Raw genomic sequence first — 18,544 nt, forward strand, 5'->3', positions numbered from 1 at the left:
TGCAGCTTTTTTGTATATTTTGAAATTTGAGATTATGATACCTCCAGCTTTATTCTTCTTTCTTTAGATTGCTTTAGCTATTCAAGGTCTTTTGCAGTTCCATACAAATGTATTTTTTCTCATTATTATCTGTTGACTTCTCATTTTGAAAGGTAAGAATTTATTTAGTTTGCTCCCTAACCTGCCTCTCCCTCTATTACTTTTTCAAAAGCGTTCACATGTGAGAATGCACTTGCAATTCTGACTCTCTCATTTTTCCTGTAAAATTATATTGTGATTTGAATTACATCAACATTTTGAGTTTATATTATTAAGATTATATAAATGTGATTTTTTTTTTAGTTAAACCACATAGAATAATATGAATGATTCCTGTTCTATTTTTGTACAGTTTAAAATTTTTTTCTGGAGTTTATAATTATTATTTGCTTAGTTTTCTGTGTTTATCTCTAATTCAACCCTCACTCCTCTACCAGTTGAGTAAATCCCTTCTAGGTATGAATGTTTATTTACATCAGGTTTTCTCTCAGTGTTGCTTGTTTGACAGTCTTTCTGAGAGTCTTCTGACCTGTTCTATTCTGGACTGGATGCTTTCCTTATCTGGTACACAGCTGCCATCCTGAGATTTGCTTTCTTCATCACACCCCATGTTGATTGTTGTTTCCTGCTTTCCACGACTTCCACTTTTTTGGTTTCCTTTGTTTTGGTTGCCTATGTGGAGAGACTTCCATATCTTCTGAGAAAAATGTGTGGGAGGTTGCTTTTTGTGAACTTAAGTATCTGAAAATATCTTTATTCTATCCTCACTTTGGACTGTTTATCAATCTCTATTTTTGGTATACAGTTCTATGCTATAATTCTTAAGTTCTTTTTCTTGAGGTAAGCTCTACACCCAAAGTGACTCTGAGATCGAGTCATATATTCTACTGACTGAGCCAGCCAAGTGCTCCTCTATGCTATCATTCTTTTTCCTTCTAAGGAGAACAGTTATCTTCTAATTTCCGTTGTTGCTGCAAGAAACACACTCCTGTATGTCTCCTCCATTTTCAGTGCTCTACTTCTGGCACTTGTGATCACTAAATGTGTGGTAGTTTTTACAACACTGAGCAATTCTATGGTAACTGCTGGGTATCCTATAATTTAACTCAATTCTGACATTATCTACCTGAAAATAGTGTCAGATCCCACAGGTTAAGGGCTCATTCCCACAAGACTGTCTCCCTCCACCTACTCCAGATGTCCCTTGCAAGTCCAGGTTGTTACCAGCGTTTCTGACCAGCTATAACTCAACCCTCTTCTCGGGCTCCTACCACCCACTTCAGAGGTTTGATTAGTTTCCTAGAGCTAGTCACAGAATGCAGGAAAATCAGTTTACTTACTAAATTACCAGGTTAATACAAAAGATATTAAAGAAGGGGCACCTGGGTGGCTCAGTTGGTTAAGCATCTGCCTTCAGCTCAGGTCATAATCCTGGAGTCTCCTGGGATCAACTGTCAGACTCCCTGCTGAGCAGGGAGCTTCTCCCTCTGCCTCTCACCCCACTCATGTTCTCTGTCACTCTCTCTGTCACTCTCTCAAATAAATTAAGTCACTAAAAAATAATACAGAAATATATTAAAAGATATAAACGAATAGCCAGATGGAGAGATGCATAAGATGAGGTCCCCAAGGGTCCTGAGAACAGGAGCTTCTGTCCCCGTGGATGTGTTTTTGTTCACCAATCTGGTGGCTCTCTGAACCCATCTTTTTGGGTTTTTATGGCGGCTTCATTACATAGGAATGACTGATTAAATTACTGATCATTAGTGAGTGATTCAACTTCCAGCTCTTCTTTCCTAGATTGAGGGCTGGAACTGAAAGTGCTAACCCTTTAATCATGGTTGGTTTCTCTGGCAAGCAGCCCCATCCTCAAGGGCTTTCCAAAAGTCCCCTCATTAACAAACTCAGGTGTGGTTGAAAGGGACTTCTTATGAATAACACACTCTTTTAACCTTTATGGCTCTGGTGCTATTTCGGGAACCAAGGACAAAAGGCCAACTGTTATAACAAAAGATGCTCCCGTTGCTTTGTGCTTAGGAAATTCCAAGTCTTAGGAGCTCCTGCCAGAAATGAGGACGTAGACCAAAAATATATTTCTTATTATAAATCACAGTATCAGAGTTGCTGTTGAGAAATCCAAAGCAATCTAATTTATGATTCTTTGTATATGCTTCTACCTTTAAACCAATTTTCATTTTCCCTAATATGCTGAGATTCCAAATAGAGTGCCTTAGTGTTTGTCTATTTTCATATACTAGGTGGGTCTTTTTAATCTAGAAACTCATGCTCTTCTATTTCTTAAAATATTTCACTGATAATTTTTTCCTTTTTCTTTCCTTTTGCATTCAGGAACTCCTGCTCTCCAAATGTTGAGCCTCCTAGACTGGTTGCTAATTATCTTACCTATTCTTTACCAATTTCTGTCTATTTATCTTTTTGCTTTACTTTCTGTGAAATTTTCTCAACTTTATTTTGAGCCATTATATTGAAATTTCCCTTTTTGCTATCATGTTTTCTTTTTTCAAAGTTCTTTTTTGTCCCAAAAATATTTCTTTAAAAAAAATTCTATTCTTGTTTGATGGATATAGTATCTTATCTCTGTTAATCTTCTTTTAATACTTGTTTAAAAAGATTTTATTTATATATTTGAGAGAGAGCACAGAGGGAGAGTGATAGGGAGAAACAGACTCTTCTTTGAGCAAAGAACCCAATGTGGGGCTCCATCCCAGGACTCTGGGATCATGACCTATGCTGAAGGCAGACGTTTAACCGACTGAGCCACCCAGATGCCCCTTATCTTTGTAATCTTTCTTTTTCAATCAAGTCATCTTCTCCTTGCATGACGTGTTTCCTCCAGGTTGAGGTTTTTATGTTGCTTATTTTGGGCCTGTTATCCATACTAGAGCTTTCCCTAAATCTGTGCTAATCCTTGAGTGCCTGATCATATTTAGAAATAGGAGAATAGAATGCTGAATGAATGCTCGGAATATTTGGACAGGCCTGTTGATTGTGAATGTTACTGTAGGGTGATCTGGATGTTCTAGTTTTATTATCTCATCTTCTTGGACTGATCAGATATCTTAGATAGGGGATCTCTAGTCTCTTGACTGGAGGGTAAAGGTTTTGGAGAATCAAGTTGGGAGAGGGGACTGCCGGGGAAGAGGGTATCAGCACTCAGAATGATATGTTAACTCACTTCACCATTTTCAAGTTACTTCTGTCTTCAACTGATCACTGTCCCCAAGTCCAGAGATCTTTTGATTGATTGTTTTTGGAGAATAAACCTCCAGTCTTCTGCCAGAATTGGGGGTGGGAGCAACAACCCAGCAACACAAAGTATTTTTAAACATTGTTCAAATGTTTAAACATTGTCCAATCTAAATCAATCTCAATGTGTTATTGCCTCTTCAGCCAGAGTTAGGCCCAATTCAAGGTAAAGGGCACAGTCCTCCAAGGCTGCCCAGTATGCCCAAGACTTCTGACACCAGCGGCAAGTTCAGGGGTCCTCGGGGCTATCCTTACTTCAAACCAGCTGATTATAAGTTTGGGGGGTTCTCATAGACTCCTTCAGATTTGATAATTTGAAAGATAAACTCAACAGAACTCAGGAGAGTACTATACTTGTGATTCTAGTTTTATTATAGCAAAAGAATCCAAATCAGCACCAGCCAAAGGAGGAAACATATAGGGTGGAATCTGGGACTGAGAAGATTCCAACCACAAAATGTCCACATCCTCAGGGATGCATTGCCCTCTTGTCATTAGTGTGTGACAATACTCATGAAGTACTGCCAACTTGGGAAATTAGCTTGAGTGTCAATGTCCATAGTTTTTACTGGGGCTTCCTTACTTAGGTATGATTGGTTACATGTTTGCCCAGGGGGTTGCCTAAAGACCAAGCCCTCTAACCACATGGTGGGTCTTTCTGTCTGGCTAGTCCCCATCATGAGTCACCTTGTTAGCATAAACTATCAGGAGTGGTCTGAGGGGCCCACAATAAATAACAAAAATATTCCTGCCATTCTGGAAATTCCAAGGTATAGAGGTTACCTCCTCGAAGTCAGGGCAAAGGTCAGACTCTTCTTTTTGGGAAGTTCATTCTTTACAGTCTTCCATCTCCATTTCCAGAGATGCTTGATTCTGTCAATTCCAAAATGCTTTAAAGATTCTGAAGTAAGATCAGGTTGGTTCTTTGTTCTCTGCTCTGCTGGTTTAGGATTTAGCTTTTTTTTTTTTTAAGATTTTATTCATTCAAGAGAGCAGGAGTGGGAGGTAGGGAGGAGGGAGAGGAGGGAATGGAGATGGGAAGGGGGAGAAGCTGACTCCCTGATGAGCAGGGGCTAGATCCCAGGACCTGGAGATCATGACTTGAGCTGATCTCAGCTGCTTAACCAACTGAGCCACCCAGGTGCCCCTGGATTTAGCTTTCTTAAGTCAGCTAAGGCATTTATTACTTACTCATTAAATTTTTGGTTTCCAAACTGTTTTTCCTCCCATTTCTGAGTGTTTATATTAAAAAAAGAAAAATTCCCAAATAAAAAAAACCCTCTGCAGGGGTGTTAGTGGTATTTCTTGAGGAAGCAAAATTAGATACATATATTCAGTTTGCTATCTCTACCCAGAAGTCACCCAACACTTTCAATTTATTTGTCAGTAGCAACTTTTTGTAGGATACCTATTAGCACCAGGTTAATAAACACTAAGTTAGCAAACACTTGTATATTGCTGCATTAATATAGGCCAACTAATTTAGGCTTCAGAAACTTTAAAAATAAATAGGGTTTAGGGTTCATTTCCTTTCTACTTTACATAAAGAGGTCACAAAAGATAAATAGCCTCTTATCACTTATTGACTGGGGATGAAAATATAGGAACAGAAGAGAACCTTTAACTTCAACATTATCTATTTTTGTAGTGTTTGAATTAATATATATTAGTTTTTAATTAATTTAAAAATAATTTTAGAACAGGAAAAAAGTAACATTGCATAAAATAATCCCTAAAAATTTTCCACTTTAAATCTATGGTACTAGGGTTAATGGAGAACTAAAAATGGAGAATTCCCTTTATATTTAATGGAGTAGGTAGGACAGAGCACAGAACTCCTTTAATCACTGTGATCTAAAACTCAGATTTGTAGCCTCCCTGTCCCTCTCTCTCCTTCGCTCCTTTTTTTTTTTCTTGACTAGAAAGAGGTTTTTAAGGTTACATTTTATAATAATGGAATCTACTTGGAAAAGAGGATGTTGATCCTCTCATAATGCTGATTTCTCCTTTCATTTTCTTGGTAAATAAGAGTATGTGCATTGATTTTCCTGTTCCATTTTAGAATGTGACTGTAATCCTATATCTCTTCTTTTACAATCTTTTTGAAGTTTCTGCATCCTATGAGATTCATTCCAAACTCCACAGTATGGCCTTTGTAGCATTCTTTGGTCCACAACTTGCCTTGGAGCCTTATCTCTTTCTGGCCCTCATCAAGCGCCCATTTCCTCTGAGTGCTGAATTATTTGCTGACTCTCCCAACTTCTTGGTTTTGAGATGTCCACACAGGCTGGAATTCTTTCCCCACTTCCCTTCTATCCCATCTAAATCATCCCTGTTTTTACAAGTCTATCTCAAATGTTACCTTACCAGAAAATAGTCTTCCTTGTCTTTCCTTCATTCAGGAGAAATTCCAATCTACTGGAGACTCATAAGGCTTTTTTGGCTCACATCCTGCTTGTGTAATAGGTATCAGTGGGTGAGTGTGTTCATACGTGTGTGAGGGGTGGAGGTGGGGTGGGGAGAGTTGGAGGGAGAGAAATTGTGCCTATTAGAATTTCCTTGAGGGTAAACATGATGGGTCATATAAACCCATAAACCTTATATAAAATTCTCAGTAATGTCAGTTGATTTGAAATGAATTTTGTTTCATTTTCTTTATATTAATAGCATTGACAAAAGCAACAATCGTGTAGATTATGGGTTAGAGTTTTACAATCCATTTCCTTTCAAGACATTTTCTTGAACAACAGAAAGGTAGCTGGCTAATGCTTAAAGATGATTATTAGCAATAATATTACTCCCACCATCGGGGTGGGAGTAAGAAATAGGAACACTCATCATTGAGTCCAGGTCTGCACACTCATGACCATGGGCACCATTTGCAGCTGACTGGTTGATGTAGCCAAATGGATTGAGTGATAGGAACCGACTGCTCTGGTGGGGAAAGAAAATATGGGAGGTATGGTGACTAGACCAGTCAATCTGGGTGTCTGTGCCACAGGAGAAGGATTTGAATAATCCGGGGTGGGTTGGAGGGAATGATGAGAGACCAAGGAAGGAAGAGATTGATGAAGTGTGTTATGGCTGACGGAAGACCCTGTGCTCTGGGTGAGGGAGTTAGCGATGATTGAAGGGAGACTGGGAGATATCTCTGTGTGATTAGCAGGATATAATCAACCATCTACCTGGGGATACAGCCATGCAGAAAAGACATGTTAAAGGGGAAAAAGAGAGGAAACATCAGTGATACCAAGAAAATCTTCTTAATTGCAGAAATCTGTCAGGACCCCACTATTTACATGTCAGCCCCCCAAGGCACCCCATCACTTGAGTCCTGCTCACAGATATCTGCTTGCAGGCTGCTCTGTTGTGGCAGGAGGATTAGAAAGTGAGACTAATCTGGGGTTATGGTGGTGATCTCTCTAAACCCTGTTACTCCAGGTGAATATGGAGGCCTTGGGGCCAGGAGAAGAGGGCTGGCACAGGAGAAGAGCACTGGCAGGAAGAATCAGTCAGTGATTATGGGAACTTCCTTGGGAGCATCTTACAAAAACCAATCTCTCTTTTTCCCCCCAAGTAAAAATCTAACTTAACACTTGGCAGGAACCCTTGGGCTCCCCCTCTATAAAGAACTTAGAGCCATTTAAAGTTTCCCCAATGTTTGACCTCACAAGAGGCCAGGGAGATACATGGGCAACTAGATTTAAAACCAGATGATGAATTAGAGCCTCTTCATCTAGGTAGGCCATGACATTTAATTCAGCAATTTATTAAACTTGCTTTTGTGTTTTTACAGAGCCTGATTCTAAAATGCTGGAGTCAGATACTGGGTACACCTCTTAAGTTTATTTATTTTTCCTAAATGCAATGAAAACATGGGAGCTAACCTAAGACAAAAATGAAAACATTCCAATGGAACTTTCAAAATTCATGGTTTCTATGAATAGGTTCTATAAATAATGATTATGAGAATTGTAAAAGAAATGAAGACAGAGGAAAAAAGGACACTTAGCGATGTCTAACAATTTTCTCTATCTCAGTTTTGTAACATGTGCTTTGTAGCAAGCAGATCTGTTAATTTGGCTACAATTATGCTTAGTCTCTCACTTGTTTTTTGGGGAGTAAGCAGAGCACAGAAAGATTGAGAGATTTGGGGTTGCTTTACATGGATGGTAAAACTGCTTCTCAGACTGTACACATGATGACGTTCTTACTTGGAAAGAACAGTTTCTCCCTAAGAAAGGAGAGGGAACTTGAATCTATTTCCTTCAGATTGGCTTTGTCAGCTGGTTATGTTAATGTAGTGCTATTCATTTATTTATAAATTTATTAATTTATTCTGCTTTAGGATTGCTCAGATTTTAAGATACACAGTTTTGGTTCTTCTGAACTGAGACTGGGTGTGCTCTGTTCACCCAGACACTCTTTTCCATAGTGATCCTTGTTTTGGCAACTGTCTCCCTTTTCTCTGCTCACTTATCATGGCTTGTTTGCAAAAGACCTAACTATAACTGCACAGGCCTGGAGCTTATGCATTAGCTTCCAAATAGGGACAGCGGAGTAGCCTTCTCTTTGTAAGAGATTTAGGCTAGGGAGGGCAGATGAAGCGGGTGCCCTACAGACTCACCGGTGTCCTGCTGGCTAGGGGCAGCCCTGACCCCAGGCTTTATCTTATTTGGGCCACAGGAAGAGAACCGGAGGGTGGGGGTGGGGGGGGAGAAGGAGGAGCCAGATGCTTAATCCTGAAGGACCTTTAGGGACAAAAGCATTTACAGTGAGTACATGCGACAGATTTCCAGCTTTTCTGTTCTTTTATTTAAGAGGGAAAAATTGACAAGACAAGGGAGAAGGAGGTGGGCAGCTTTGATAACTGGGTAGCTGCATTTTTCTGTCTCCTAGCTTGGTTGAAGAACACTGTCTGATTTAAATGTGACTTAGTCAAATGCATTCTGCTAACATCAGGTTTCAACTAAAAACTTGTGGACTGTCAGGAAGATAGCAGAACCAGTCCTTGTTAGTAAGCAATCCATGGTACATTTCTTCTGTTTCTGTAGGGTGATAGAATATGGTGGGAAAAGCCCTCCCACAAATAAAAAAAAAAAATTTAAAATCTTTACTGCTTGTAGGTTTTGTACTTTAAATGTCAAGCCTTCTTTGGATTTGTGGAAAGGAAAGGATTTGATTTATGTTATTTTTAACAGCCGCTGGGATAAAGGTGGTATTATCTCTAATGCTGGAGAGGTGGACACAGCTAAGCATTTGATGGGGGAAGGGAAGAGGGAGGTCACTGGGTTCCAAAAAGCTGGTTGATCACCCCTGTCACGCACTTTTGGACCTGAGTAAGTGGGTGGGCACCTGTACACATCTGGGTCACTGCTTTCATTTGCATCATCAGAAGTTGTCTGCTGGCTTTAAAAGAAAATTTCGCGGTGACTGGAAAGGAATCTTTTTGCAAGATGCCTTCCTTATAAAGGAAGAATACGAAACTTAACGGCATCTAAAAGAACATAAATAGTCTTGTGCTGCATTTCCTGCTATTTGCATTCAAATGGAGTAATTAATTTGATGGAAAAGCAAGCTTGAGTAGTCCTGAGGGGGCAGAAAAATATACACAAAGATTGTTACTATAGATCTCTAAAAGGTGAAGCAGTTTTCCTTTAAATGATTAATTTATCTTTGACATCAGATGTGATTTGGTGAAAATCAGAAATAGATATAAGTTATCGATGGGAAGTACATTAGATGTGTGCTATTAGAATTGAAAATTAAATGCTTATAGTAATTACTTTCCATGAAAATGGTTAATTAATCAGTTTTATGCCACCTTCCAGGCTGGCTATGCTCTTATGACACATGTGGTATTCCTTCCCCAGCAGCAAATTTGTACAAGAGGGAAAATAGGCAGAAATTGAAATAAAATTTGAGTATGGAACTGATTTGCTTTACTTCTCTGAGGTATAGAAATACTCTTGTTTACAGTCTGGTCAGTTAAATATGGAAACATCACATCCATGTTGAAATTTTAAGCAGGAAAACTTTGCTTTGCAGCTTGATTGTAAGTTTTCCTTACCCTTTACTCATGTGTGATGAACACCAGCTACATTTTTAATGTTTTTATTTTACTCTGTGTGTCCTCTGCATATATAACCACACCTCTGTCATCAGTCTTTAATTTCAAGTTCTACGGGGAGAGGATCTCATATATGTGTTTCTCTGGGAGGAATTAGCAACACATAATGTGTAAATAATAATTTACAAAAGGAATTTGCATTGTACTACTTTATTTTGTTCCGTGAAGTAGGACAAATCATCGATGCTGTTCATGTGCTTTGATAATATGGAGGGCTAGTACTTAGTGTCTACACAGTTCTCAGTATAGGCAGGATGCTTCCGATGGCTTTGAAATCTCCAGATAAATAACCCTAGGTAATCCCAGATTCTTACGGTCAGGTCCAATTTTGTCATTTTACCTATGAGGAATCTGAGACTCAGAAATGTGGACCATCTTGCCCCACATGGAACTGCACTGTGTCGGGCACAGCCTGATGGTATATATGGAAATGCTGTGGGTTGGGACATAAGTTGCTTTGAGCCTATTTTTAGTATGTTCTTTAGTTTATAGTAAGATGTGTATTCCAGAGAAGGCCCTGTGTTGATCTAGGAGTTTCAGAGAAAACACAATGACCAGGTGTCATTTTTCAGTTGTGTAGGCCTCTTGGGAGGTATCTGGGGTTGGGTGTCTGAGAAGGTGTGTGTGTGTGGCTGAAACAGTTCACTGTACCTTACCCTGGCTTTTGGTTTTCTAATTTGGGTGAGTCTGGTTTCTTAGAAGAGGTAAGTGTGGTGACACTGGTACTGTGACACCAACATCATCTTCATTTATCACCAGTTCTGTGACCTTCCACTGGAAGCCTTTATTAACCTTTGTGTATCAGATTCCTTTTCTGGGATTGTGATTCTGAACAGATTCCCCAGAGAGTGGTGGATGGATTAAAAATTTAAAAGTGCTTTGGGAAATCAGAACCAGAGCCTGTCTGAGGCTAGGATATAAATAAATAGTATGGTAGCTCACTCTTCCTGGAGTTTTGATAACTCTTAACTGGTTTTTTAAAATAGCCAGGTCTAATATTATTTAAAAAAAACTGTATGCAAGGGTGGTTAAAAATGTGGGATATGGATTTGTCCCTCTTGCAATCAGGTGGAGAAAGCTGTTGAGTTGAAGCCTAAAACCATTCTCTGAGGCAGGTACCAAAGTGATAAACCTACTTTATGACATTGTATTTTAGTTTCTCAAATAACCTTGCTTTCAAAAATTCATCCATAAAGCTGCTTATCATTTATTTTAAAAATTAAATGTACAAGAAATTGGGAGGGGGTGGTATGCTCCAGCACTGAAAGGCTTCTGAAATAATATGTTGTAGGAATAACTTATTTTTAAGGTTTTTGTCAATTCAGTAAGTCTTTTTATTCTCTGTGCCCATTTCTGTATGGAAAATTACATGTTCCTGGTAAAAATGAGAACTTTCCCCCACCTCTATTTTTGTAGGTAAAATAATTTTGCTGTTGTTACTAAGTTAATATTAAGAATATAAAGAAATACAGACTACTTTGTGATAATCACATTTAATTTCATATTTTGTTTGGTCACCTTTCTTCTTTGGGGAAGGGTGCTAGAATGTGTAGAACCAGAAAATGTCTAATAAAAGAAAAACCCATTACCTTGAGTAGAAGAACCTACTCCTAAAACTAAAAATAATGTCTCTGTAAAGTGTTTAATGTATAAGATCCTGAAAGTTGTTATTTTTATATTAAACTGATTCTAGAAGAAAGATAAATTATATAGCTTAGATGATTACATTAGAAAACTAGTTTCCTCTTAAGCTTATCAACTTTACTATTACTTACACTTATGTTGTTTTAAATATATTTAATTAACATTTTATTTATTTATTTGATTCTGTTTATTTGAGAGAGAGAGAGAGAGCACAAGTGGGGGAAGGAGCAAAAGGATAGGGAGAAGCAGACTCCCCACTGAGCAGGGAGCCCACCTGGGCTACCTCCTGGATCCCAGGACTATGGGATCATGACCTGAGCCCTGAGCCAAAGGCTGCTGCTTAACCAGCTGAACCACTCAGGTGCCCCTTAATTAACATTTTAATGTTATGTGTTTCAGAGCAATTTATTACTCTTGAAATCCCAGAACCTCCCCCTCGCAAAATTTCAACATGACCAAATATTAAGTAATTTAAGTTAATAGTTAATTAGATATACTGTATATACCAACCCACATGATTTATACTTTTTGGTAAAGTTTAGGTTTGGATTACTACATGATATCTATTTATATAACATGTCATAGAAAGGAGCAACCTCTCCTGAATTCGGCTCAGTGTTTTGTTAATTAGAACATGTTCCCTCTCTGCTTATCCTATGTATTGAGTGTATGGGTTATAATAGCTGAAGTGATGTTTAGGTGCTGGTAGTAGAAAAGCCCTAAGTAATAGTGGCTAAAACCAGATACCTTCTTTCTCTCAATAAAAGAAATTCAGGGCAGCAGACTAGGACTGATACAGTAGTTCCTTGTTATCATGTGGGATCCATGTTCCCACCACCTTGTTCTACCATCTTCCACCAGCATACCGCAAAGCCTCTCCTGGTCCATGGTAGTAACTGGAACCCTAGCCATCAAGCGCACATTGCAGTCTAGAAGAAGGGGGAAACACAGAAGGGCAGAAAGAAGGCTCCTCCTTAAGTCAGCTCCCTTTATGCAGCTCTACAAGCTTTCTGTACAAAAGCTCCACTTATCTCCCCTTGGTCAGAACTTAGTCACATGGCCATACCTAGCTGCCATGGAGATAGGATATGTAGTTTTAAATTCTTAGCAGAAATATGTATGCTGAAAATCAGGATTTATTAATAAGGAATGAGGAGAGAATGGATGGTGGGGTAGGCAATACCATGTGGTTTTGTGTTCCTGTTGTACTCTGGGTCTTGGGGCTACTATGTAGAAACTCACAACACCTCCTTCTGTTTTTGCCTTGAGCTATGGTTTCTTAATTTAGAAATTGGGCTTAATTTAGAAATCCTGTTTCTTCTGCGAAGTATCATTTCTTTATTTGGCAATCTTGTCTGACTCTTTCCTGCTTTCTTCTTTCCTCTTGCCTTTCAGCTGTTTTGGAAAGAAGTAAGGTTTAGAATTCTCCATGTTAACCATGAGCGTGACACTTTCCCCGCTGAGGTCACAGGACCTGGATCCCATGGCTACTGATGCCTCACCCATGGCCATCAACTTGACGCCCACTGTGGAGCAGGGTGAGGGAGGAGAGGCAATGAAGGACATGGATTCCGACCAGCAGTATGAAAAGCCACCCCCACTGCATACAGGGGCTGACTGGAAGATTGTTCTCCACTTACCTGAGATCGAGACCTGGCTCCGGATGACCTCAGAGAGGGTCCGGGACCTCACCTATTCAGTCCAGCAGGATTCAGACAGCAAGCATGTGGATGTGCATCTAGTTCAACTAAAGGTAAGGACGGTTTCTCGACTTAGGTCCATTCTAGACAGAAGTCTGAAAAAAGTTGTAGCACCTAGAGCCTGTGCTCTGTAACTTGCAATGAGGAAACGCCCAGGAATAAAAACAGAATAGCCGGTTTGATACACAGGGGCAGAATTCATTCTTTCCTGGTTTTACTTCATGGGTTGATTATCTAGAATCCAACTGACCTTAAAGGGATAATGCAGAGGTGCGGGGGAAGGGGAGGGCATTTTGGTGCAGTGTCATAGAAATCAGTTGTGGAAATAAAAGTATAATAAAAAGGTTTAATAAAAAGACTCACAGGTAAAAGATCGTACTGAGCTGCGATTGTGAGTATGGTTTATGATTATTATCTTCTCTTGCAGTTGATGCCACCTTTGTGGCAAAGAGTGGATTCTGGGATGATGGGGAAGGGCGGTGTTCTCCTTTTAGAATGAGTCCTTTCATCCAGGTACAATGCATCCTGCAGAACAAAGGTGCTTTTATAACAACTCATTCAGAGTTCAGATGTAAAAAAAATATCTGTGGCTTCTAGAGCCCTTGAAAAGCCTGACTTTTGTTGATACTGAAATGGAGGTGCTGGTAAGGAGTGCTATTAATAGAGATGTTGGCCTAGGGACCCCACAGTACAGTGAATCTTGTTCTGTCATAGCCACTCCTCTCTTCCAGGTCCCTGAGGCAAACACACTAGGTTAATGACCAGCAAAGCAAGGCAGATTTATAGCCAGTCTGGGCATTGGCCCCAAACCCTAATGGAAATTTCTAGTGAGTTGATGAGATCCTAAGGAGAATTCTTTTACCTAAGCTCATTCATCCTCAATGATCTGAAACCAAAGACCAAACAGATTCTTAATCTTAACACTTAAATGGTTTATAGTCTACAGCCATCAGTGTGAGAATAGAGGATGGGCAGTTAAGCTGAGAGAACATGTTCCCTAAAGCCTCGAGCATGCTGACTCAGCCTTCTCAGGCTGGTTCAACAGGTCCTGAGCCCAGCTGTGGCATTGGAGAGAGTGTCCAAGAGAGGGAAGGAGAGCACTGGGAGAGAGAGAGAGAGAGAACAAAGAAAGCCAGAATGGCAAGGTGGCTGGGCTTCTCCCAGGTGGAACAGGCCTGTGTGGTCTTCCCACAGGATCTTGGGAAGGAGAAAAGTACAAAAAAGGTAGTGGAGAGATGGCTGGGAACCAGCTTCAAAAAGCAGGCTAGGCTGTTTCCTCTCTGTGGCAATGGAAATGGGATGTCTCAGTTGTTGAAATAGGGTTCTTTTAATCAAAAGAGCAGCTCTCCCACTCCTCGAGGCTGGAGTGAAATGGACGTTGGGGGCTTCACCTCACCGCTCCTCTCCTGTTCCCCCTAATGCTGCACTTACATGTAAATAAGTAAGTAAATAAAGAGTTTGGGGTTGGAAGGAAAGTTGACTATTGTGCCCCCAAATCTTAGATTTACAAAGAAAGGATGGTAAAAGATTAAAGGAGAATGGGGGGTGGGGATTGAAGTACCTTGAGAAGACTCCACTGAAAATGCTGCTAAGGGCTCCTATAACAACACGACTGTGTCTGTTAATTTAATTACATCAGTTATATATGAAAATTTAAATTTCAATTTCAAACAAGCCTGTAAAGTTTTTATATAATCAACCAGTGTTATGGTTAGTGTTTGAAAAATCACCTCTAGGGTGATTTGCTTGTCTTTTTCTCCTTGGAACTGTCTGTCATCCTCTCACCTTAGTCCAAAGGCATCTCATACCTGCCTCCATCCTGCCCTGTTCTACAGTGTGGCCTGTCTCCGTGCTAAAAGAGGAGCCCCAAAAGGGCAGGAATTTAATGTAGTAATCACGTAATTGTTAATCAATGACTGTTAAAGGGATGAATCAAAATTGTTTTATGTGAATTTAATTTTAGGGATCCTCTCATTACTTTTTTTTTTTTTTTGCAACTTATTTCATCAAGTGACTTAACCAGCATTTGCCATTATGTTCTCAAGTATTCTGTAATAATTGATCCCTTCCACATTGAGTCCAAAGTCAGTGAACTCTGGTCCATGAACTGAGGTTTAATCTACACAAGGATTTAGTTTTGGTCTCCTAATTTGCTTGGTTTAATCTTCTTTTTTTGTGTTTGTGTAATATTTCTTTATTCAGTCAAGTACAATGATGCATTTAAAAAAGTTTTGAATACACGTCAATTTCTTAGATTTCCACGTTAATCTGCAGAATAAAGGGGGAACTTGGGCATAATGTTTTATATGTGAAAACACAACAAAACAACCATGTAGAAGCTGCTCTCAATTAAGGGGTATAGCAAATCAAAGGGACAGGCCCAGCCTAGGCAAGGCCAGCCGTCTGCTATGGGGTGTCCTACCTTGGCTCCTACTGCTTTGGTGCATAACTCAGTTTATTAATTTACTGTGAAAAATAACCATCATAGGGATGGAAATGCCATGGCTTTAAGGACCATACAGGCACAGATAATTTCTAAGTTTATATATCTATCCCAGTGTTCTCCCAGGAACCCCAACTGCCTAACTGACATCTCTAATTGTGTCTTTAAATGAGCATCTCAAACCAGAGATGCCGATTGAAAAGCTCTTAATCCCTTCTGCCCCCATATCTTTCTAATTTCAGTGGAAGGCAGGGCACTTTGCCAGGCCCACGTATGACTCCCCATCCCACACGCACGTCTATCCAGAAGTCCTGTGGATCCATCTCCAAAATATGACCTAAAGGCATTCACTTCTCCCCAGCACTACTGCTGTCACCCTAGACAGGCCACGTGACTGCTTGGCTGGATTAAATTTAGAGCCTCCTCTACCACCTGCACTTTATTCTCCACACAGAAGCCAATGGGGTTTTTTAAACATTTAAATCAGGTCATATTATTCCCTTGCTTCCTATTGGCCATAATAAAACCCAGATCTCTTCCTGTGGCTCTGCACCTGTTTGGTTCTCTGGCCATATCTCCTGTTGTTTTCTTCTTGTTCATAATCTAGGCACATTGGAAGTTTCAAAGGATTGTTAGGCTAGTTCTTGCCTCAGTGCTTTTCTTATTCCTTCTGCCTAGAAACTTTCTTCCTCTGTCTTTGCCAGGCAGAGTCTGGATCCTCATCAAGCAATCAGGCAGAGTAGCAGCCAAGTTCTAACATCTGGAGGTGCAAGCCTAGGAGATTATATATATATATATATATATATCACATCTTCTTTATCCATTCATCTGTTGATGGACATTTAGGTACTTTCCATAGGTTGGCTATTGTAGACATTGCTGCTATAAACATTCAGGTGCATGTGCCCCTTCAGATCACTATGTTTGTATCTTTAGGGTATATACCCAGTATGCAATTGCTGGATCATAAGGTAGCTCTATTTTCAACTTTTTGAGGAACCTCCATGCTGTTTTCCAGAGTGGTTGCACCAGCTTGCATTCTCACCAATAGTGTAGGAGGGTTCCCCTTTCTCCACATCTCGCCAGCATCTGTCATTTCCTGACTTTCTGACTGGTGTGAGGTGGTATCTCATTGTGGTTTTGATTTGTATTTCCCTGATGCCGAGTGATGTGGATCACTTTTTCATGTGTCTGTTGGCCATCTGGATGTCTTCTTTGCAGAAATGTCTGTTCATGTCCTCTGCCCATTTCTTGATTGGATTATTTGTTCTTCAGGTGTTGAGTTTGCTAAGCTCTTTATAGATTTTGGATACTAGCCCTTTATCTGATGCCATATGATGATAGAGAAGATTCAAATATCTTCTCCCATTCTGTCAGTTGTCTTTTGGTTTTGTTAACTGTTTCCTTTGCTGTGTAAAAGCTTTTGATCTTGATGAAATCCCAATAGTTCATTTTTGCCATTGCTTCCCTTGTCTTTGGCGATGTTCCTAGGAAGAAGTTGCTGCCTGTGTTCTCCTCAAGAATTTTGATGGATTCCTTTCTCACATTGAGGTTCTTCATCCATTTTGAGTCTATTTTAGTGTGTAGTGTAAGGAAATGGTCCAATTTCATTTTTCTGCATGTGGCTGTCCAATTTTCCCAACACCATTTATTGAAGAGGCTATCTTTTTTCCATTGGTCATTCTTTCCTGCTTTGTCGAAGATTAGTTGACCATAGAGTTGAGGGTCTATTTCTGGACTCTCTATTCTGTTCCATTGATCTATCTGTCTGTTTTTGTGCCAGTACCATACTGTCTTGATAATGACAGCTTTGTAACAGAGCTTGAAGTAGAAATGGCATTTCTGTTTTTAATTTTTAAAGGAACCTTCATTCCTTTTTCTACAGTGGTTGTACCAGTTTTGTTCCCACCATCAGTGCATGACAGATTACTTTTATCCTTACCAACACTTGTTATTTCTTATGTTTTTGATTTTAGCCATTCTGACAGGTGTAAGGTGACATCTCATTGTGATTTTGATTTGCATTTTCCTGATGATTAGTGGTGTTGAGCATCTTTTCATGTATGTGTTGGCTATCTGTATATCTCCTTTGGAAAAATGTCTGTTCAGGTCCTCTGCCCAGTTTAAGTTGGCTTATTATTATCATTATGTTTGATGTTGTTTGATGTATGTGTTCTTTATGAATCTTGGATACTAACCCTTTATCTGATAGATCATTTGCAAATATCTTCTCCTCTTCAGTAGGTTTCCTTTTTGTTTTGTTGATGGTTTCCTTTGCTGTGCAAAAGCTTTATATTTTGGTGTAGTTCAGATGCTTTAATTTTGCTTTTATTTCCCTTGTCTGAGGAGACATGTCCATAAGTATGTTGTTAAGGCTAATGTGCAGAGATATTGTTTTCTTTTAGAAGTTTCATCATTTCAGATCTCATATTTATGTCATTAATCCATTTTGAGTTTATTTTTTGTAAGATGTAAGAAAGTGGTCCAGTTTTATTCTTTTACATGTAGCTGTCCAGTTTTCCCAACACCATTTATTAAAAAGGCTGTCTTTTCCCCATGTATAATCTTGTTTCCTTTGTTGTAGATTAATTGACCATATAAGCATGGGTTTATTTATGGGCTCTCTATTATGTTCTGTTGATCAATGTGTATGTTTTTGTGCCAGAGCCATACCGTTTTGATTACTATAGCTTTGTGATATGTCCTGAAGTCTAGCATTGTGATACCACCAACTGTATTCTAATTTCTCAAGATTGCTTTGGCTATTTGGGATCATTTGTAGTTCCATAGAAATTTTAGAATTATTTGTTCTAATTCTATAAAAAAGACTATTGTTATTTGACGAGGATTGCATTGAATCTCTAGATTCCTTTAGGTAATAGTGACATTTTAACATTAATTATATTAAATGTCGCTTTCTCAAAGAAGCTATTCCTGATCCCTCTTCTTGAAATACCCATCCTCTTTTCTGACAATTATCTAATCCATTATTCAGCTTATTTATTTATTTAGTTAGTTAGTAATTGTTCTTATCACTATCTATGGTTATCTTATTTACTTGTTTACTTGTTTGTGTTAGGCCAAGTGACCTCAAATGTCTAATTCTCCACTCTACCCTTGTTACCGAGGACAAGAGTGAGGCGCTTGATGGGGGCTCATTTTGCACTTGTGGCTAAGTCCAAGTCTGTATGGTCAGTGCCTTCTCTCTTCATGGGTAGTCTTATACTGGAAGTCACATAAGGAAGGCCGCTTGTTGGGGATTTGCATTAGGACAGAGGCATTGGATGAATTGGATGAATCAAGGCCCAAGTACATTTGGGG

At 39.4% G+C, this 18,544-nt stretch overlaps 1 protein-coding gene across 2 annotated transcripts in view; it reads left to right on the forward strand.

The window, feature by feature from the left end:
* AKAP6 (A-kinase anchoring protein 6) overlaps positions 1-18,544 on the forward strand; it is a 461,709-nt gene that overhangs the window by 93,068 nt on the left and 350,097 nt on the right. For both annotated transcript variants that reach the window (XM_059373059.1, XM_059373058.1), the window contains one exon: positions 12,476-12,833. In XM_059373059.1, coding sequence (XP_059229042.1) covers positions 12,510-12,833 — 324 coding nt within the window. In that variant the 5' untranslated portion in view covers positions 12,476-12,509. The remainder of the gene's footprint in view (positions 1-12,475; positions 12,834-18,544) is intronic.

This window comes from Mustela nigripes, chromosome 13 (genome assembly GCF_022355385.1).
Source record: "Mustela nigripes isolate SB6536 chromosome 13, MUSNIG.SB6536, whole genome shotgun sequence".
In the NCBI taxonomy this organism is placed as follows: Eukaryota; Metazoa; Chordata; class Mammalia; order Carnivora; family Mustelidae; genus Mustela; species Mustela nigripes.